The sequence below is a fragment of the Drosophila montana genome, unplaced genomic scaffold (genome assembly GCF_035044405.1).
Source record: "Drosophila montana isolate Dmon_TW-CO22-7 unplaced genomic scaffold, ASM3504440v1 contig_1505_1, whole genome shotgun sequence".
NCBI classification, from domain to species: domain Eukaryota; kingdom Metazoa; phylum Arthropoda; class Insecta; order Diptera; family Drosophilidae; genus Drosophila; species Drosophila montana.
The window spans coordinates 110,712-133,366 of NW_026996452.1; the positions used below are offsets into that span (position 1 = coordinate 110,712).

The 22,655-nt window shown below is 40.3% G+C and overlaps 2 protein-coding genes across 6 annotated transcripts in view; one reads left to right on the top strand and one right to left on the bottom strand.

The window, feature by feature from the left end:
• Window positions 1-22,655, top strand: part of pum (pumilio) — a 228,671-nt gene that overhangs the window by 77,562 nt on the left and 128,454 nt on the right. The gene's annotated exons all lie outside the window — the stretch shown is intronic.
• On the bottom strand, window positions 6,831-8,345 carry LOC135438179 (uncharacterized). Its single transcript, XM_064696400.1, has 2 exons — window positions 8,260-8,345; window positions 6,831-7,968 (listed from the first exon to the last, which is right to left on the bottom strand). Exons 1-2 carry the CDS (start codon window positions 8,343-8,345, stop codon window positions 6,831-6,833), a joined length of 1,224 nt encoding a protein of 407 aa, XP_064552470.1.

The window sequence follows — 22,655 nt, forward strand, 5'->3', positions numbered from 1 at the left end:
CTTTTTAATTAGGAAAGTTTTTCTTAATATATTTTAAATCTATTTTGAAATAACTATACCACATATCATTTTGGTTCTATAATCTCCGTATGCTACACTTCTAAAGTAACTCAATATGATATTCGTAAATTCTGTATTTGTCAGCCTTAAAGCCATAAAGCACCTTTTCCCCAGGTTCAATCTGCTCTAAGCCTGTTTATTATCACTTTTGAGTGCGTTTCAAAGTTGTAAGCCAATAACGAGACCACATGTCATTTTAATTGGTTTATTTTCGGATATTTTGCAATTCTTTGCCTCGATGCATTTCAATTTGTAAAATTGTGCTGCGCAGTGTCACATTCCAAGTGCTTTGCCCCGTGCGTGGCGATGGGAATATGCGACAATAAGTTGCAAGTAGCCAACAGAATGGGTTGCCACAATGCGTTGACTGCTGTCTAATGCATCATGCGTGCATGTATGTGTGCGTTTCTGTGTGTGTGTGGCACCCACATTTTTCTTCATCATAACTGTCAAAAACCGACAAAACCCATGGCACACAATTACAGAACATAAACAGAAAAGTTGTAATCACAGCTGTCCAATCCGACGAACCAAAAGACCCGCCGGAACACACACGCACACAGGCTCATATACTCCCTGCCGGCTCTGACTTCTGTTTGGGATAATCAGAAAACTGCCAGAGCCAAGCAAAACGAATGATGACGAACAACAACCGCAGAGATGACAACCAAGCGGGCGACGCACTGCATCATTCAGTGTTACGCATTTTATTTCATGCTTTCCGGGCCAACAGACATTGCCCGTCATCATCATTATCGTCATCGTCGTCCTCATCGTTCGTGGGGCAAAACCTCATCAACGTCAGTTGGTGGCTTTGCCTTGCCGCTCGGACAGCTTGTGCCATATTGTTGCATGCACTCATTCGTTTTAATTGTTTAAAATGTCAACTGAAATTTAGATCTAATTGTAAACTAGCTCAAATTTCTTGAACAGCAGCTGCAGCAGCTCCTACCCGACTAAAGATCCAGCATATCTTCACTATTTTATTCAACCCATCTACACTGGGCAACAGAAGAGTGATATGTCATAATAATTATCTTTAAAATTTAGAGGATACGCTTATTTATATTCAGACAATTTAGTGTATATTTGATTTGCAACACTGCCATTTGCCACATTTCCATAATATTTAGCTACTTTGATGTCTTTACTTTAACTATTTGAAGATTCATTGCTTCTTTGGCTCATTTTACAACACAGTTCGTATTAGAATTTGATAGGCTTTAGGTGCATTTACGTATCTTTCGGCATATTTTAAGTAATTTGTATTCGTTGTACGTCTAGAGCTTTTTACAACACTGATAGGATTAGTATTTTATGAAATTTAGTTTATTTTATAAAGTATTTTAAATATGTGCCTTCAATTTGATTTTTCTTAGTCTTTTGTCCTTTTATTTTTCATGTTTACCAGCTTTAAACTAAAAATCATGTTCTTTTACAACACTGCTACTGTCATTACTCTTTATAAAAGTGTTTTAAAACTCTTAACAAACTGGTCTTCTATTTATTTTTTTTATTATATTTAACTTCTTTTATTTTATTTTTTATTTATATAACATTTAAAATCGTATCTTAGTGAAATAGTCTGTTTTGTCAGCTGCATTTAAGTGTTGCATAATTATGCAATTATGTGCATATTTGTTAGTTAAGCTCATTTCTGTGGCGATGACAACGATACTCAACATCAACCACATCATCGTCCGCATGTGACACACAAATGTAATTTCACCTAATTGTCGCAAATAGACGCAAGAATTTGTTATTTTTTTTAACACAATGCACTTGAGACCGCAGCAAAAAAAAAAACGAAAACAATAACAACCCCAAAGCCACACCCTTATGCGCTTCATAGAGGCGGGTCTGGGGCGTGGGTGTGATTAGTGGCTCACATTTGCGAGGCTTGGCCCAATTTCATGGCATTTAATTAGCATTTTGTAATACATTCGTAATACCCGCGAGTATTTCGACTTGTTCTGGCTGTCCTTGTTATTGTTGTGGTGGTTGTTGTTGTTTTTGCAGCAGTTGTACTTTTAATTTTAATTAAATTGCTCAGTTGTCCAGCGGTTGAGCTGACGAGTGCATGACCACGACGCCGCAGAGCACTTAAACCCTGGTCTGGGGCTTATATTATGCAAATGCTGTTCGGGCTAATCGTTTGGGGCCACGAACACACCCCCAATGCATATGCTAAATGGTTAAGGCTACTCGAGATAATATAGAGGACACCAACATGTATCTATTAGAACGAACTTTGAGTGCGCTTTTACGCTTTTATGATGATAGATTATGTTTTACTTTTCACAATGTTTGGCCAATTTGTGTCTATATTTTAAGAATTTTACAACACTGAACCGTTTCTTTGCCTGTTTCATCAAATTATATACTATCGTACATATTTCTCTATCAAACGCGTACGGTTCCCTAGTCATCTCTGAGCTCTCCGATGTCCGCTCTCATTCTCTCGCTTTGGTCTCTCACGAGACAGCATTTGTTTCTTTCATTCTGCTTTGTGTCGCATTCGTAAACGCTTTCCGTGCCTAAAACTGAAACTTACATATTGTACTGCTACAATAGAAGTTAATACAAAAGTATTGTGTGTTCTATAATTATTTGAAAAGGAATACATTTTGTACATGTTTCCCCAAATTATTTTGTGTTTCTCTCAAGTACCAAGCGCTCTTTAATCACATTTCGAGCTGAATCATTTCGTGGCGTCACGATGACAAGCAATTAAAGAGTATCTGAAGTGTGTTCTTAATTTGTAGGTAGATGTTGTCGCCGCTCTTCTTCGTCCACGTCTTGCTCTTCTTTTGTGTAGCGTAAACAAATGTTATTGTTGCATCTGCCTCCCAGCTAAGTGCCACATTTCAACACCTCGAACAATGAGGCCCAGCTTGTCGTTATCTGCCCTACGAAACGGACATGGAACACACTTAACCCATTTTTCTGCCAGCAACAATAAGCGGGGGCGCGTCCTGGGGAATCGATGAGCCCCCAGATGATGACCAGGTTGAAAAGAAAAGAGAGAATGAGAGAGTGAGAGGGAGAGTGTTGTAGAGCTCTAGATATATGCGTATAAATAATGACTCAAGCGTTGAGTTGATGATGACTGTGCGGCTTTTCTAGTTGCCCCACGTGGCAGCAACAATCCAGTCACCCCCCGCAGCAACCCCCATTCTTCATTTAATTGCCACAAATTAATTAAATTAATGAATTGTTTGCCATTGCAATTCTTATGCTAGCCACAGAGCCCGATGGCATTTTCTAATCATTCTCTAACAAAATTGGGCGCAGGAGGCGTGGCAGACCAGAGAATCCTCCCCCCATGCCGCCTCGAAAGACAAATGATGTACGGTGCGTCGAAATTGCAGTGATAATGTCGTATTTATTTATTCATTTCATTTATTGTTGTCCTTGAGGGGGCGGAAAAAAAACAAAGGAACCACAGCTGGAAAATTAATTTTGTATTGCGAATACATAAAATTAAATACATGAGAATATATGTACGAGAATATATATACATAAATGTTACACTGTCACATCTTTTATGGTGCATATATAATTGTGTTGGGGTTATAAATAAAGGAAATTGTGCGTTTCAATTTCCACTTTCATTAAACAAAGGCCAAAATGTAATGGCAAACGATAAACGTTTCACTTAATCGGGAAATTTGTACATAAATAAATATAAAGGTAGATACTTTTTACTCCTATAAAATATCATTGCAAGTGTTTCTTTCCCTTAAACGGAGCTTAGTTGTGAATTTTTTGAGCTGCCAACTCAATTGTTGCTGTTTACTTGTTTAAAAGTTATTAAAAACTTAACCTCTTTTATTAGTTCAGCCAATTGAAAATCCTAATAAGTGTTGCCAACTTGGTTTAAAATGTTACTGAAGTCATTTTAAAATCTAAATAAAGTGCTGCCAGCTTGGCTTAAAATTATACTGAACAAAGTGCAATCAGTGCAGACAGCTTACGGCGTTGTTAAAGAGTGCTGCCAATTTGTGTTGAGTGCTACCAAATAAATTAGCTATAGAATCTGTTTAAAGCCAGACATTTTAAAAGCAAGTGCTGCCCATTTCGCTTAAAATTATAAAAAGTTCACGTTTTGCCCAAGCTCAGGCTTTTAGTACTGAATAAACTGCTGACAGTGCTGCCAGCTTGCGCATTAGTTACTAGAAAAACTTATTGTTAATGCATAGATTATATTTATTTTGAAAGCTGTGGCACATGCTTAGCTGTTGAGTATATAAGCTGCCACATTTCCTGTATATATTTTTCGTATATATACTTTGAATCCCAAACTAAATCGTAAGGATTAAGAATCTGTTAAAGCTTTTATCAAATATCTGTAGTAAATATCCCGCAATCTAATCCCAGCCCACCAATAGACACACATTCATATCAAAATCGCTCGTAGATCATTTGCAAATAATCATTTATGTTCCGACCATATAAAATAACCATATATCAAGAGCTTTACATATGCGAAAATTCTCTCATTTCCGCTGTAAATCAAATGAATTGGAAAAGTAGATCATGGCAAATATGGCCGCCAAGCAAGCGGGTCGGCTATCCGTCCACATATATGCACAAGGAATCCGCTGAAGCCTTTAACATGCTTGCTTTGCCCCTGGCTACGGTCGGCGTTGCCACTTGTTGCCTGTCGTCGCGGCACGTTGACGCCATCTGGCGGCCATAATAAACGTTTGCATGGAGCCAGGGAAATTGTGTCCGTCCTCCTTGCCGCCCCCTAAACAATAAATGTCATTCGGTTGACACATCAACACTTTATGTGTCGCCTTGCCAGATGCCACGCCCACACCAGAAGCCAAAGGAGGGCAATTTTCTGCCCCTCTCACGCCCAATCTCCCCCCCTCCCCCTCTCTCTCTCTCTCTCTCTCTCTCTCTCTCTCTCTCTCTCTCTCTTCCTCTCAAATACACAGTTATACAAATGAAAATCTTGCACGCTTTTAATATCGCCTGAAAGTATGCAGAAAATGCTTGACATAACAGAGCAATAGAGAGATGGAGAGAAATAGAGAAAGAGAAACTGCGAAACGGGGAGCGGGGCGTTTTGTATGACACATTTTTATGAGCAAAGGCAAAATGTAGTAAAAATTATTGCCAAAAACGAAAATAAAGGATGAGCCCTTGGACATAAACAAAGCGTCAGAGCTCCAAGCGTCGCCCCTTAAACCCAACTCCGAGTGCAGTGGTACCCCCCCCCCCCCCCCCCCTCCTATTTTCCTGTCTGCCCTCCCACTAATGCCTGCTCGTCACTCATTTGGAATTTTGTGCGTAATTTATATTTTGGCTGCTGTGCACAGTGACGTCAGCTCTGGGCTTCGGGCAGGGGGTTGAAGTTGTGGACTTGGGTTTTCTTCGCTAGTCTTGGCTCATGATACTGTGGCCCGTCTTGGCCGGGCGTCTGGCCTTGCTGCTTTGTAGTTTATGGCTTCAATTTGCCCAAATGAGTCGTTAATTTTGACTTTTCATGTGACACCCGCCGCAACCTAGCCCTGCCCTAGAGGAGTACGCACCAGAATCCTGACCGGCGACCCTTGCCGAGTTAGTTTTCCAGCCACTTTTATTGTAATTTTGTGGCCTTTAATTGAATTTTATTAGCATTTGTACTTATTATTTGCTCTCGCTTTCCCTCTTTCTCCCCCACATTTAATCGTATACTTTATTTCCCAAGAAACTTGAGGGGGTTCGGGTTTCCATTCCCATATATACTTGCCCTGGTCCGGGTAGCAGGGTTCGGCCCTTTAATGCTTTGTGTGCTAATATAATATGCTATTTGTTTGTGGATGAGCAATTTCGGGGCTAGACACTAGATGAAAAAGGCATCATGAAATTGTTTCTCGTAATTACTATGATTATTTAAGTGCTGTGCTCTAGAAGTATTCTCCATTTAATTTGACTAACTTTTCTTTTATAACTTTTATCTCTTTACAGGTAAGTGATTGCGAATGAAAATTGATATTGCTTAGATGGCTAATAGTGAACTAAGGAAAAACAGCCCTAAAATAGCTCCATATGTGTGGGTAAGAAATTTGTGTAGTTAAGTTAAATTTATAGACTGTGGAAGGTATAAAAAATAACAAAAAAGATTCCTTAAGAAGCTACCCAACTTTATTTGCTTAAAATAACTAGTTCATTTTATTTTTTATTTGTACCCATTTAACTGAAACCTTAAATGTTAAAGACTGCTTTTTCAGTCTAGGTGACAACTCTGCGCTTAAAAATAGCTACTTTGCCAAATGTCAACCGGTTGGCAAAGCTTTGCAATGTCTCAAGACACAGTAAACAAATGCTTAACAGAACTTTATGAATCCTTAACTGTTTATGGTCACAAAATAGGTGGCAACTCTGGCCTAAAAGCATGTTTTTTTGGCAACTGACTGGCAACGCTGTGTAATGCTTACCAGGTCAAAGCCCAGCTTACTTTTTGCTGCTCGCTAAAAGCAGTTGGCGAATCTATTTAGTTGCATCCTCTTGAAGTGTTGAGAAATGCTTCAAAAATAATACTAACCTCAAACTGTGATTTGAAAGTAAACTAATTTCACATCTACATCAAATCTTTACTACAAAAAGGTCAAAACATAACATTGTTAATATTTAATACTAACGTAAGAGTTGAAGTTTAACTGCAGATTGACTCAAAAAAGTATGCTAACAGCTAATAACTAGACAGCTGCGTATCATAATCATATATAATCTCTATATATCCTCTCATAATGATATATAGTCTATATATCCTATGTCTAAGTGCGATATCTTTTCGCTTTGATGCGATTTTTGCGTTTCTTGCGCGTTGTCAACTTGATGTAGCGCACTTTTCCGGCACTTGCTTCAGTGCTGCCCATGCCCGAACCCGTTTCGTTGGGTCGTCGCTGTCGAAGTGCTCTCAAATGTGTGGGCGTGGCTTTTGTGGGTCGCGCATAACTGCTGAAAGCGCTGGGCGCGGATTGCCAGACAGTGTGACCAGTGTGACCAGTGTGGCCAGTGCTGCCAGCGTACCCGGTGTTGCCATACTCGTTATACATGCTGCCATAGTGCGGCGCAAAGGCGTTGCCACCCACATCATTGAGAAACTCGTCCACACTGGACACGGAACTGAGCGCATTATTTTGCCCGCTAAATGCCGCCGCACTGTCATCTTCATTCTCATCCTGATTGTCGCCGAGTTCCGCCCAGGCTTTGGCTGATTCTAGGTACGGCTCCTGGTACTCATCGAACTGCTCCTCGCTGCTCTGCTGCTGCTGCGGCTTGCCGCGCAGCTTGCTCACAAAGTTAACCTTCTTGCGTTTGCGCTGCCTGCCGCCAAATTTGGACAGATATTCGCGCTGCAGTGCAGCCATAAAGTTCTCATTGAGCAGCTCGTTATTCTCCAGTTCCGGTTCCGGTGCAGGATCTTGCTCCTGCTCCGACTCTAATTCCAGTTGCTGCTCCAAGCGCTGCTTCTGCGCGGCTGTAATCGCCGCGAACAGCTGCTGCAGCAGTTGCTGCTGTTGCCGCGTGGAGCTGCTGCTGCTGGCGCTGCTGCTAAGCTTTACTGTGTCTGGCGTCGCTGCTGCCGCCTCTGCCTGCTGATGATTGTAGCTATCGAAGAGTGCGGGTCCATAGTTTGGCGTTAGCGTGGGCATGGGCATGGGCATGGGCATCGGCATGGCCATGGGCGTGGCAGCTGTGGCCATTAGCTGCCTCAGACTGGGCGCCATGCCCCCGCTGCCGCTCGCCGTTGTCGTGTAGCCTAGCAGCGAGACATGCGGCTTGCCCATTGGCGCCGACACTGACATCAGCTGCTGAGGGGGCGGCAGTGGGTGTGGCAAGTGCTTGTAGACCTTGTGAAAATGCGTATGCTGACGCACAACCTCCGGCATGTGCAGACGTATGTGGACCCTGGGCAAGAAGATTTAGAGACACAGCAATTTATTTGCACAATAGCGTCCTTATACTCTATTCACAAAGTGAAAAACGGGCATATTGGTTATGTGCAATCGATTTGAGACCTAGCTGGTTCGAATCTTGAGAGTCCCCGCTATGTAGCTACAGTTTGAGAGTCACTCGCCCAATAATCAAGAGAACTCTTCGCGATTGCCTTGTTCGTTTTACACACTGTGAATAGAGCATGGTGCAGTCGAGTACACTCCAGTACACTCGACTGTGAGACTGTTGTCACTTGTGGCTTACCTTTCGCCGCTGTTGACCGCGGCTGCATCGGTCTTTAGCCTGGCCCAAATGAGCCACAATATGGCAATCGATATGCGTGCGGACATGGCGAATGACGCCTTATCCTGGTCCTGCTGCTTCTGCTGCGGCGATTATCCTGGCGTTCGGATGCCTTTAAAGCTGGACAGCTTCTGGCAGAGGCCGCTGCGTTGGCTCCTACTTTTATTGGCTCGCGCGAGTTGGTCAAAGAAAAAAGAAAAACGGAAATATAGTGAAAGAAAAACAAACTACGCACAGATCACATTTCATTACAGAGTGGGTGTTGCAGGGGCGTCGGTAAGGGAGGGGTTACGGGGGGGGGGGTAGGTTGGACGCAGGTAGGATTGTGTGGCAGCTGCCTCACCTCACGTTTCCAGCTGCTGCACTTTTGTGTGAATGCAATTTTCCATTTTACTTTGGAGCGCTCGCATTCGCGGCATCAATTTTTTTTCCTTCTCCTTTATGCTTTGTGTCATTCGATAGCTTTGAGCGAGCCCCCTTCTCCCCCTTCCCGCCGCCGCCTCGCCCGAGTAACCCCTGAAAAGCCATTGAAAACGCATGCGTAACGTTTTCAATTTCATTTTCAAAGTAAAATATTTGTCTGTCTTTTTCTCTTTTGCTTCATATTTTTTATTTTTATGGGGTCTTGCATTTCGATTCGTTCAGCTGTCGCATCGGTGGATGCCATAAAAGTGAATAAACCCAGATCCCAGCTCCCAGTTCCCAGAGACAAGCCTAGACCAAAGACCTTGACAATAATGGCGAATGGCAGTCCAGCTAGTAGAAGAAGAAAAATCATTATGTATGAAGAAACTGATTGGCAAAATAAGAAGGGGGAATGATATAACGCTGGAATGAGAAGGGGAGTTGAGGTGCAGCTGGAGGTAAACTCTGTAGATATGGTAAGAGAATTATAAAATAATAAGAGAAACAAAAAGAAGCGGGCAGCAAGGCATTTGAATAGGGTTTCGAGAAACTGATTTTGGAAAATAATAAAATTTAGGGTTTCGAGAAACTGTTTTTGAAAGAGTGTATCACTACTATAGTTGGAATAAAGAGATAATATATATATTTTAAACACAACCTGGACTATACGAACTGGCGAAAAACACAACTCGGACTGTAGGAACATGGGAAGTTGCGTATTTCAATAGAACCTCAGAGACAAAAAAGTGGTGTGTTTTATACGGAGAAACAGGGCTAATTATTACAAATTACAAGTAGAACAAAAATTATCCATAAACTGTCCACAAATCCAAACGCATCGCTCTGCTTTTCAGTTCTTTCTGAAGAACTGAGTTCTAAATTTGACGAATTAAAATTGTTTTTCCTAGAAAGTAAAGACTTGCGCCGGGCAATACCGACTAATTCTAGCTAGCATATTTATAAGATTAATTCAATAGCGGATTAAACAAATCAATTTTTTTTTATTTTTCTTTCACTCTTGAACTTATTTTTCCCTCACACACTTCTTCACAACAAACCTGGAAATATTTGAAATATTTTTATAAACTTTAATTGGCATAACGCTTCTTAAGCTCTTTGCCCCACACACAACTTTTTTTGCAGACCTACTTAACCTTGGCTGGGTGCCAAAAAAATAGATTGAAAACAGCAAAAAAAAAAAATGAAAATAAAGGAAACACGAAATTTTATGCGGTTTTCCAAGTCACTAAACAGCAAAATGTAGGGGAAAAAGAATGAATTCAAGGGGTAGGGGGGAGGAAAAACGTCTGCAAGCGACGCATTTCTGGCAACACCCGCGATAAGGAAACGTCTGTCCAAGGTTGAAAAGTAACAAAAAGTAATGCGACGAAGGCGCAATGAAAGTGTTTTTGCCAAGGATAACCACAAGAAATGTTGAGTTGAACTTTAAAGATGCCGTTGCAATTGAAATGGAGCGGAAAAGGGTTTTTCCAGGGATGGAACTGCTTAAGAAATTGTCTGGCAAAAGGTGAAAACTAAACGTTCAATGGCTTTTTGCACTTGCATCACGATGATGATGATGCTGATGATGAAGCTAAGGCTGTAATAATCATAATAATAATAATGATAATAATGCGTGAAAAAGATGCTTTCAAAAAGAAGAAGCAGAACATTCACCGTTAAATGCCAGCTTGTTGCGCTGCCTCAGCTTCTTCCACTTATTTTTCTTATTTTTATTTTCGCTGCAAGCAGCTTACCAGACGTGACGCGGAGCAGATAAACGAGAAGGAAGAGGCAGACGGTTGGGTAGGGAGGGGAGAGAGTTTGAGCAAATCTGCTTTGGCCAGATGGTAGCGAGTGTGAAGGCAGAAGCGTAAAGATTAACAAGTCATGATTATTAGAGCTCATGTTGCCAAGGAGAGGAGCAGCAAAAGAAGCAGCAGCAGCAGCAGAGGAAACAGCGGGGCACTGTTAAAGAGGCATAAAAGTGGGCGGAGGGGTGGCAAAGTGTGTTGAAAACGATTATAAAGTTACGAGCATGCCGTTGTTGATTGGATGCCTACCTCAGGCTGACCTTTAATTTCAAGTGGTTTTCCGGGCAACATGTCTACCTGGTCACGTCAACATGTATGTATGCATGTTGCGTGCACAACTTTTGACCTGTACAGCAACAGCAGCAAATGCAGTTTGTGGCTCTTGGCAGCTTGTTTCCCACACAGCAACAGCAGCAGCAGCACGGGAGGAGAAGCTGGCAGCGAGCGAGCGACACGCAACATTTGCAGTTTCGTTGGCAACATGAGCAATTGCAACATCTCACGCTATACGCACATGTAAGTGCATGTTGTCAACATGTTGCCAACCTGACCTTGGCCTAGGCAGTGATCACGAGCGCGCTCTCTCTCGCTCGCTCTGTCAACATGTTGCCTGCGCAACTAGTTCAAGCTCATGCTAATGACTTTTCTTCAAGTGTTGTTGCTATTGCCGCTCTCTTTGCTCTGGGTCATTGTCTTGTGCTTTGTCTCTGTGTGTATCTACTCGCACGTAAAGCTTGAGTTTGTTGTTGTTTTACATTTTAGTTTTTTTTGTTTTCTTTTTATTTTGCAAGCTCATTGTTTGATGTCGCCCCGTCTCGCTCTGTTGTTGTTTCGTTACGCATTTGCGTTTAGTTTTAATTGTTGTTTATGTTAGCATTTGGCTTTTTACCATTATTTTAAACGCTTTTATTGCGCCTCATCATCATCGCAATGGCTAATGTTAATGGTAATGCCGTTGGTAATGGTCATCATCAGTTACGCCCCTGGGTCATTGGCATCTGCCGGCCAGTTGGTTGCTTGCTTAAGTCTCTTTCACACACACTCTCTCTCTATCTCTCTTCGGTCGCTTCCTCACTCTCTCTTTTACGCTGTCTTCTCATACGCCCTTTAATTGCAATCGTGAAAGCCAAACGCGCTGCCTAGTCGTCGGATTACCTCACAAATGTGTAGAATAGTCGTTAATACCCTGTAACCAATTGTTAATGGAGTATACTGAAATTTATATGCAGCTTGTGCTTTTTAAGTAGTGAATTTCACTCTATAAGACGTTCACCTTAAAACACATTTTTATGGTTTTAAGAACATCAAATATTCTAAGTACTGGGTGTTTTATAGTTGTGCCCATTTGTATTTTGATTGTTCCTTCAATATTGGTTTACTCTAGACACTTATTCAGTTTTTTCTGTACAATTCAGCTTCTTAGCTTGCTTTAACCAAACAGGGTTATCCTATAGTCATGCAGAAATGCCTTCTGATTGGTTTTGATTCGGGATAACAATCTAGCTTACACGTTCTCTAAGCTTTTCTGCCCAATCAAGGCCTTTGGTTTATATTTTGCCAAGCACATGGTAACTCATAGTCGTGCAAATCTAGTTTTTTCTGTCTTTCCAGAGCAGCTTCTTTAGGCTTGGCGTATTTTTTGATGAATTAAAATCATTTGCACGTTATATGTTCAGAGCTCAGCTTTTTAGCTAATTTTTAATTAAATACAGGGTATTTTTTAGTCATTTTAGTCGTTAACTCTGACTCTCTGACTCTTTGATATGCATATTTCACTAGTTTTACGAGTGCGCTTGAAAATGTAATTATTCGTCGCTTTTCCCACCCATATAGGGTATCTCATAGTCGTGCACACTGCACAGGCTTTCTATTTTATTATTTTGATGATGTCACGTTGGGTGTAGCTGACAATGTTTCCTATGGCTTCCTGTCTTTGCCAACTTGTTGCTATTGTTCTTGTACTTGTTGCTGTTGTTGTTATATTGTGTTACATTTGTTGTAGTTGTTGTTGCTGTTATTCTGTCATGTCCGGCGGCAAAAGTTTGTTCGCCTCTCTTTTGTTGCTTTGTTGTTGCTGGCCAATTATTTTGAACAGGCCATTGAGAAAATGCCTACAAAATTCTTCGGGGCCTATAAGTAGTTTCTGTTGTTGTTTTTGTTGTTGTTCTTGTTGTTGTTGTTGTCATTGTCGAGTTATTAGCCATCATTAAGAGAATACCGTTATGTATCAGCATTTAACAGTAATATAACAACATCCATTTCTCTCGTGTCTCATTTGTAGCACAGTTTTTGCTCTTGAAGCAAATCCAGTTTTTTTCTTCTTCTTTTCCTTCCTCTTGTTCATTTTTCTTTTTGTTTTTGCTGTGTGTCTAACAAACAATTTGCATATACGATGAGTGCAGAAAAAATGGATGAAAAAATTTAACAAGTTGCATTTGCAGTTGGATGAAAAGAAAAGAGAAAGAAATAGCACAAAACTTTGCCAGTTGAATAATTACAATCGATAATAATCAATTTTGCAGCTCTAGTTAATGCCAGAGTGACCAGATGTTTTTCCAATATTAAATGAATTCTGTATTGAATTCTGGGTAAACAAATCGCTCAAATGAATAAAAGAGTTTTTGGGTGAATTATTTTGGATATAAAATGGTGAAGAATGAACGTAATATTTCTGCCTATGATTTGAATTTGAACTATTGACAAGTATTATTTTAAAATTCACAACTAGTTCTATCGCTGCATTGTTTCATTTATTCTATAGTATATATCATACATCCAGATTTGTTCTATATATAAACAAGCTGTCCCCAACTATTCGTTATATATATAAAAATGCTCCATTTCTATGTTACATTTTCTTGGCTCTAACCGTCTGGGTTCAAGCTCTTTTCAAGCTCCATGCGCAACTTTCACCTCCTTTGTCAACTGTGGCAACTAAATGTTTCGCTTGCAACTTTGCAACTCTTCCCAACTGGAGTTGCAACTGCCACAAGTTGGTTCTATTTATTTTTTTTTTTCGCTTCCTGGTTGGCAGCTCCGCTGAGATTTGCAATGCCAAACAGGCATTTTCTAGACATGATCTCCATAAATACATTCAAATGCTCGTATATCTCTGGGACTGGTTGTCTTTTTAGAGGCTCTCGAGTTCTTTAAATGATGTCAGCTAACAAGATTTTTGTTTCTTTTTCTACGTTTTTTTTTCTTCTGAGGAATTCTGGTTTTTCCATGGCTTGAATTTTCTTTTTGTGTCTTGGTTTCGCCAAGCCACAGACGCAAGAGTTTTTATGCGTGTTTCATTCCGCACGTTCCCCGTCGCCCAACAACTATTATTTCGATTAGCATTTTAATTGGCGATTATTAATATCGCTTTGATTTGATTTGCCTTTTGCCATTTATTGTGGCAAGTTCATTGAACGAATAAAGAAATCATTGGCAATTTAATAAATGACGCAGCTCCCCCAGCCTCCCTGCTCCTCTGCCACTCCACCCCTCTGCTCCTCTGTTCCGTCCCTCTTTGTTTTGGCCGCACTCTAATGAGTGCCCAAAGTTGATTCGATTTGCTTCGTTTCGTCTGACCCAACGAGAATCGGGTCCGGCGTTGTGCGTGCCGCTAATATGTATTTGATTAATTTAATTAATAATATAAAAATTTATGAATATCTATCATAGAAATTGTGTGCTTGGAAATTATACTAATGGCTCCGCTCAAACAAAGAAAAGGCTATTCATTTCTCCTGGTCGCCAGACACATGTTTACCAGAGTGTTTAACTGTTGACAAAATCTACTGTCATGACCTCATCATGGAGTAGAAAAGAATATGCTTTCGGCCGGAGAAATGTTTATGTTTATGTCGATTTATACACGGCGACGATTACGTCAGTCATGGCATATTTTCATCTTATAAATAAATTATTATGTGTGAATAGTTTAGTTAAATACGCTTTAAATGAGGGGCTTATTATAGTTAGCTGTTGAGATTTGGAGAATGTTTCTAAAGGTAAAAATAAAAAGAAAATAAAAGAAATTATAAAAGGAATTTAAGAGAAACATTTGATTCTTATATTTACTATTGTATCTCTAAGGTACATTTAAAATATTTTAAAAAAAAAAAATTCTTCGTCTGATAATCAAATCGTATTTTCTCAAAGACTTTTCAGGGTTTTCCCATCAACATTCTGAGATACTTGTATAATATTCCAGAGATAGATTTCTTAAAATTCAATTCTTGAGGAATTTTCAGGTTTTTCTCCTCAAAATTCTAAGATACTTTTTAATATATCAAAGATATATTTCTTGAATTCTTTCTCGTCTTTTATCTCAAGGAATTTTTTGGCGTTTCTCCTCAACATTTTGAGATACTTTATTAAAATTCAAAAGATATATTTCTAGAAATTCTTCGTCTGTTAAACAAGTCTCTTTTCTCAAGAATTTTCACGTTTTTCTTCTCCACATTCTTTAACCATTCATATGTTTATCACTTTATTAATTTCCAATTCTTCTCAACTCGTTTTTCCTCCTCGTTTTCATCTCACAATCTCTGGACTTGAATTGTGCTTTGCAATTTTGCACTGTTCGCAACTGCCGTTCAGTGATTGCCCCATTAACGCACCATGTTCCTAATAGACGTCGACATTATTTCCGAGGCATTTCCACAAAACACGTGCAAATTTGCATTCAACGAACTAACCCGGACCGAACCAGCCATTGGCGCGACGCTTAAATGTTAACCCATTATGGCCCCTCAGCTGTCGTGTCGGTTTGATCAAATTTGACGCTCATGAGTTGTCAACGTCGTCGCGCATTTTCCACTCGGTTGCGCCTTGCGGCGTGGACAAAAGTCACATTAGATGAGTTTCAAGCGATATCGTAATGAGGCAAGAATATTTATTTACTTATACACTGGCTCTTCAAAGGGATCCATGGAATTGGTCAAGAGTTTCAGTCGATTTTTAAGAGTGACAAGTTTTTCTAGTTTTTGCTGAAGGAGAGAACAATATTTAGCTATAAATTGGAAAGATATATAAATTAAATGCCTTTCTGTGTGCAATACGTTGCTCTGAAACAAAGTGAAATCGGAACATTAAGCTGATTTCTATTGATAATTGATGTATTAGCGTGGATCATTATAAAAAATGTTTTGTTTTGGACTGAAATGGAAATGAAGTGTATTATTCAAAATTTTTTTTCTTGTAACTAAATGGAAATGGAACAGGTTTTGTGTATGTGGAACAAAATGAAGCTATTTTGTTGCGATGCAGTCAAATAGCATGAAAGACAAATAATTAATCTTGGAACAAATGGAATGAAAATAAATTCGAAACATATTAGCAAAGTGGAACAAAGTGGAAAGGTAACATTAATTGATATAGTAGCTAGGTAGTCTACTTGGATGAGAAAAATACATTATTATACATTTTAAGACTTTTCATCAAGAGAAAACATTGGAATTTTGAAGAGTATACGAAATGTTCCTCAAACCCAAGTGTTTCCCCCCTTGCAGCTCTTTTATGTTAACTCCTGAATAATGACTGCGTATGGAGCCGCTTTAGATGTTTGATAAGAAGTGCCACTAAAGACTGTAAGAAAAAAGTAGGGAAAGAAGATATTTAAAGGCAGCATTTGTAATTATTCAGCACATCAATCAAATTATTGCGTGAAAATGCTCGCAAATAATTGGAACCTGGAGAGGCTGAAAACCAGTTTCTTGGCGAGTCAATTCTCATCAGCTCTTGATTTGTCACCTCGATACACACATTACTTTGGTCGCACAGTCTCATGCTATTTTTCACACCTCATCACTGCTCTCTTTTTTCTATGTACCTTTTTTTTGTTTTAACTTATCTTTTTTTTTGCTTGTGCCGTTTGTCGGCAAAGTTTTTTGATATCATGAGCGTGGCTAGCGCATGGCTGTGGGCCAAGGAGGGGCAGAAGGGGAGACTGAGGTCCACAAGTGTCACCGCATAAAAGTAGAATCCAGTGTGCGCTGCCCTTCGCTCATCATGTCGTCCAGCACACTTTAGTGTGAGAACGTGAATGTGTCTGGACATGGAACCTTTAGGGAACCCCCTGCACGCCCCCCTTGACAGCGACTATGTGCTGTGTCATTCACACTGAGTCGGCGGCGGCGGCTTTTTGGATTTTTTCTCTCTCTCTTTTTTTTTTGTCGTGTGTGTTTGCGAGTTTTTAGCAAACTCATTTATGTAGTTTTCGCTACTTGTTTACTTAAAGTTCAAGTCGAGTGTTGTTTTTACAAATTGTTAGACATGTGTGTGCCGTCTCTCTGTGTGTGTGTGTGTTTGTGTGGGTGAGTGTGTCTGTGTGTGTTCGGTGTGTGTTACCCAAAAGCAGACAGGAAATGGGCGACCTGAGCAGACAGCAGTCGCAGCCACTGTCACAATCACAATCACAAAATTTAGCTCGCTCTTCTCCCTTTTTACAACTTTGATGTTGACCTAAGTTTGAGTTCTCTTCTTCTCTTCTCTTTTTTTTTTGTCGGTCTCTGGTTGGTTTTCCAACTGGATTACTGGAGAGTTTTGTAATTAAAGTTGAAGCAAGTGCCTGGGTCAGCACTTGCATAGAGAATTAGTTGGGAAAAGTAGTCAAATATAGGGTATTATTTATTCAGTAAAAAACTTGCTTAGGCTTCTACATGCAAAGAAAGCAAGTACATGCTTTTACTTGGAGATAAGTGTTTCCATCTTGCTTGTATAAGGAAAGCAAGATGGCGAACTTGTTCTTCTGGTTCTGCCAAACTGTTTAAAGGAACATCATTCAAATTCTCAGAGAAAGCTGCCAATTTCTCTTATTGGTGATGCCAATTCTGAACTTTTCTTTAGTGCTGTCAAATTGCTTGAAAAAAAGCGGCTTACTTATATTATGTTTTGCTGTAGCCAACATGTTTAGACTTTTAATGAGACTAAAGAATATTTAGAAAATGTATGGTAGTTAATAAAACTATTGTTAGAATTGTGCTGCCACTAAAAAAAAAAGTGCCAGTGCTCATCAGTGTTGCCTTTTGATGCTGTCAACTAAAAAAAAATGTACGTGTGCTCTTAATTTGAGTGCTCTTTTAGTGCTGTCAACCTGCTCAAAAAAGTGCTGCCAATTTTGCAAGAAAGGTGTTACCAATTTTTCAATAGTAACTCTTACGGTGCTCTTTATACGTGTGCTTCTTTGGTGCTGCCTACTTGTTTAGAAAAGTGCTGCCAACTCCGATTTTCTTGTGCTGTCACCCAGTTAAAAACAACATTCAACTTCTTAGATTATTTAGTGCTGGCAACTTCTCTTTTTTCTTTTTTTCTCTCTTTCTTTTTTGTTGCTGCCAACTTGTTCTATGGCTCAAACTTTTAATATATTTAATTAAAATAAAATAATGTAGTAAAGTGTCTCAGCTTTATTAACAATTAAACACAATTTTGAGACGCCCAGCGTCAGCCGTGCAGCGACTACCCTCAAAGGGTATATACTCCTTTTGCTTTCTGCTAAATCATATCAAATACAATTATAAAACTATTAAAAGCAAATCTCAGCTGCCAGTCGCTGCAGTCGGTGAGTCGGTTAGTCACTTTGTCACGCTGTCAGCTGCACGCAGCGGGCGAACAAATGAAAGACATTGCCCAAAACTCAACCCCGTCCCCTCGGCCCTTGCTGCTGCTGTGCTGTATTTTCCATTAAGCTGGTCATCAGACGTTACAAATTAATTACATTCGCAGTGAGCTGTACAGCTCGCAGTTCCATTCCATTCCGTTCCGTTCCGGGTTCTGTACGCTCCATTAAAACTAAAAAATGCAATTACATATAACGCCTGGGGGTATGCAATGGAGCGGGAGCAGGGATCAGGAGCAAGGGCGGGGGAGGATGGCAAAAAGCGACGACGTCAGCGTTAGCCTTGCGCTTAATTTGCCGCCAGGCTATCGAAGCTGGGGTGTGGCATTGGATTTGGCCAACAAATGAGCAAAAGCAAAAAGGGCAGGGGGAGGGGGCTCAGTATGGGCTCTCGGAAGTGTGCGTGTGTGTGTGACCACCTACTGAGAGCGGGGATAATTCGGCTTAAAAATGGCAATAAGATTGAGCGACACATTGTTAATTTAATTTGCGGCTAGTTAGCGGAGACATAGATGGAAAAGGTTGATGATATTTTGTGCGTGAAGGGAACTTTCTGGCATCTGTTATAAAATGATAATTATACAAGTCAAGGAAATCGGATTTTGTTATTTATATATATGGAAATCATGAACAAATTTCGTCATGAGTTGCTTAAGTCTTATCCCGAAGCGAGGTCGCAAAGACAAAGCAGGGATTTTCTTAAGTTATAAAGGAAGTCGAAGTATCAATTTAGATTTGTGTTTCTAAATGAACCAAAATTTATCCTAGAGGGAAGAAGCAAAGATAAAGTTAAGAGCTCCCCATATTATTGAGAAAATCGAAGAACCACAAATGCCTCAAGATAGATAGATAGATAGATTTTGTATTCCCATAAGTAAAAAACATTAAAGAGTTTGAATAACTTTAAGTGTATTCCAGAAGGTAGAAGCAAAGACAACGTTAGGATTTCCTCGAGAAAATGCAAATATAAACGATACTTAAATTCTTATATAGTATTTTTTAGTTATTCTTCACTATATTTTATCTTAAGTAATTTGCTCAACCTCATGAAGGGGTAATAAATGGATGTTGTACATTTTTTAAGAGAAATATATAGTTGATTAAGACTCAGTTAAATTCAAGTGAAAGGGTATTAATATTCGCATATATTTATCTAATTATTTTTTCTACATTATATTTCGTCTTAGGCCATTTCCTTGAGCTCTAATGGATATAATACAAGAATGTAGTCAATTTGGACTTGGTTCATTTCAAGTGAAAGCGTATTTATATTATTATTCTGCAGAGAAATATATATTTTGGCCTCTTATAAAAATAATACAAAATATATTAATTTTTGACTTGGTTGAGTGCAAGTGAAAGGGTGTTTAATATAATAATTATACGTATAATTTCCTGTTTTTTTAAATATAGTAAAATATAAATAATTTGGACTTAGTTAAAGCCAAATGAAAGGCCATTTGATGTTCGTATAGATTCTATCTACATATTTTTTCATTATTTTTCATTCTTAACAGTTTTCTTGACCCCTAATAAAATTGGACTGCAAAAATTAGAAACTCTTTCGCGACCGTCAGTCGCAGTTGCCCCCGCTCTCTCTCTCTCTCTCTCTCTCTCTCTCTCTCTCCCTCCCCCCTCCCCATCCACTCTGCTTGCCCCTGCTGACATCTGCTGCTCCTTTGGCTGCATCTTCATCCGTTCAACTGCAAGAGACTGCAAATTGAAAGAAAATAACTAGCTCTGTCGCTCAGTGCGGGGATGTGTCCCCCGTTGGCTACGGATGACGCTGCTCCTGGCCCTGTTGCAGATAAGACAAGATGACAGCTTCTGACGTCGGCGTCTCGTCCGATGCCGACAGAGTGACGACACTTGTGGCCCCTGCCTCGACCCCTCAACCGTGAGCGTAACCATAACCTCCTGCGCCTCGACTGCCTGTTGCGCCGGCCCCCTGCTCTTTCTGCTCTCCCTCCTCTCTGTCGCTGCGGTCGCTGTTGTATACGAGTTTATCTTTTGGAGTTTATTATCATTACGCTGCCATATGGCAAAATATTCAACAAGAGCCTGTCAGTGGGTAAGTGGGCGGGTGTAGGGCGTGGCAGGGGGCACGCGCTTGACGTCAGCCTCGTCAGACAGGCGCCAGAATTGTTGCGCTGCACGAGAGTCCTGTCAGCGAAATACACTTGCCAAAAAAGTTTATACAAATGTACTATTATATACTTTACTATAAAATGAATATTTGTTTGTTTATTTTATTATGTATATAAGTATAAATTATAAATATATTTTTGTAACTTTTAAGTTTGTTGAAGGAGTTAAACATTTGCATTAGATATAAACGGAATAAGGTCGATCTACTGTTGTTTTCTTCGTGTGCGCACTACCTCTGCTTGGAAGAAATACCCGTCATCAGTTGCGTCATCCTTATTCTCATTAACATCATCATGCTCTTTATTATCATCATCATCATCATGAGCATCTGCGCTATCTGCATAAATGTTGAGTCACACTGACTGTCGGGTTAACTGCCAGCTCATATTTTGCATGTTTTTAATAGTTTCAAGTGTGTGTGTGTGCCTCGCGTTTGTGTGTGTATTTATCAGTCGGTTGACGTCTACGGAGGAGGAGGGGGGAGGTGGTAAACTGGAAGGGGCGGTAAGCGGCGCTGGCGCTTGTCATGTTGCGCACATTTTCTAAAACGTTTTTGTGCAAATGTGGCGCAAATTTCTCTGCGCATTGCTTTCAACTAACCCCTCCCCCCCCCCCCCTTTCACTCCAATCCTTTACTCCGTTAACCCCCCCCCCCCCCCCCTACACACTTGATGCGTGTGTTTTCATAATGCGCCATAAAGTATGCAATGTTATTTTGCGCTTGATGAATTTTTCCACGTTGTACAGTTTAGATTGTTTTTGTTGCTGTTGTTGTAGTTGTTGTGTCTGCCTGTGTTGGCAGGTAATTCACATAGTGTTGTAAAGTGAATTTCTGACAGCATAAAGTGAATTAATGCGCAACACTTGTTCGCTGAAATCCTTTGAGTAGACTTTCTGCAACGTGCTGATACTGGCATTTAAATGTGGCTCCAAAATGTTTTTAATCGTTTGTGTAATTCGTGTAAAATGATATCACAAGATGTCGAAATACTTTGAATAGATACGATGTTTATTTGTGTAACATAAGTTAAGTCTCCAGCTGAAAAGTTGTATGTTAAAGATTTCATTTAAATGGAGGGATACACTCTCCTTCTCTCATAAACGGTCATTCACGCTGTCTCGTCCCTCTTTCAGATCTCTAACACTCTCTCTTAAACTCCTAATCCCATACCCTGTCTCCCTTTCTCACACACTTCCTCTTTGCCACTTTTTTCCCCTCATACACTCTCTTCCTCTCACACACTCTCATCCTCTTACACACTATTTTCTTCTCTCTCCCGCTCCCCACTCTATCTCTCTCTCTCTCTCTCTCTCTCTCTCTCTCTCTCTCTCTCTCTCTCTCGATTTTTTATCTCCCTTTCTATCTCACTCGCTCTTTCTCTCTCTCACTCTTTGTCTCTCTTTTACTCTGTCTGGCACACACACTCATGCTTTTTCAATCTTCATTTTATGTGAAGGAGTCGCTAATGGGTTTATTGGCAAACCCAAGAAAAATCTTCATCTTTAGCTAACACTCACGATCTCGAATTCTAGTTAATGTCATGTCGGGTGCTACGTGTCATTTGCCAGCAACAAAAACAAGTTGCACAAAGTGACAATTTGCCAAAAAAAAAAAAAAAAAGAAGAAAACTAAAAGAAAAGCAAAAATAAAGTCGATGTTTAATGGCGCACAAAACACGCCGTAAAGAAAATGGGAAAAGTGCAAGCAGAGAAACCAAAGCAAAGCACAGCGAAAACAGTTTTCGCAGCTAGCAGAGGGACGAGTGTCGAGGGGAGGGGCAATAGCAAAGTGTTGGTGGCAATGCAAAGTTATTTGATTAAGTCACTTACAAGCAGGATCTGCTCTGCGCACGAAGGACGCACAGCGTAAAGTAATGCCACTCAGGAATGGCCAACGCCATGTAATATTGACATATTGAACAAACGTGCACCAAAACCGCCAAGTGCAACAAAGCTGCCTGAAGAATGGTGAACCCAGCAGAAACGGGCGCAACTCTCGAGCAGACAGTCAGGCAGGCAGGCAGGACTTAAAGGACTAAATTCATATTAAAAGTACGCGCAGACATGACAGCGGCAAAAGCCAGCCAGCCAGCCAAATGGTAGCTACAAAACCGACTGGCAAACCCAAAAACTGTGAGAACCCCAAAACCTGAACTCCAAAGCTCGAGTTGGAGCACCCGCAGCCGGAACCCGCAGCAGCCGACGCCTGCAAGTGCAAAAATTCTAAAATATATTGCACAGGCAACAGCAGCAGGCAGTCCCCTCTCCCAACCCAACCCCCTCACAACATAGACGCACGTACAACAATCTGCCCCTCCCCCCCCTTTCTCCTCCCCCCGTAACTGAGTGCCCTTCGTGCTGTGGAAAGTAACCGACGTCGAGAC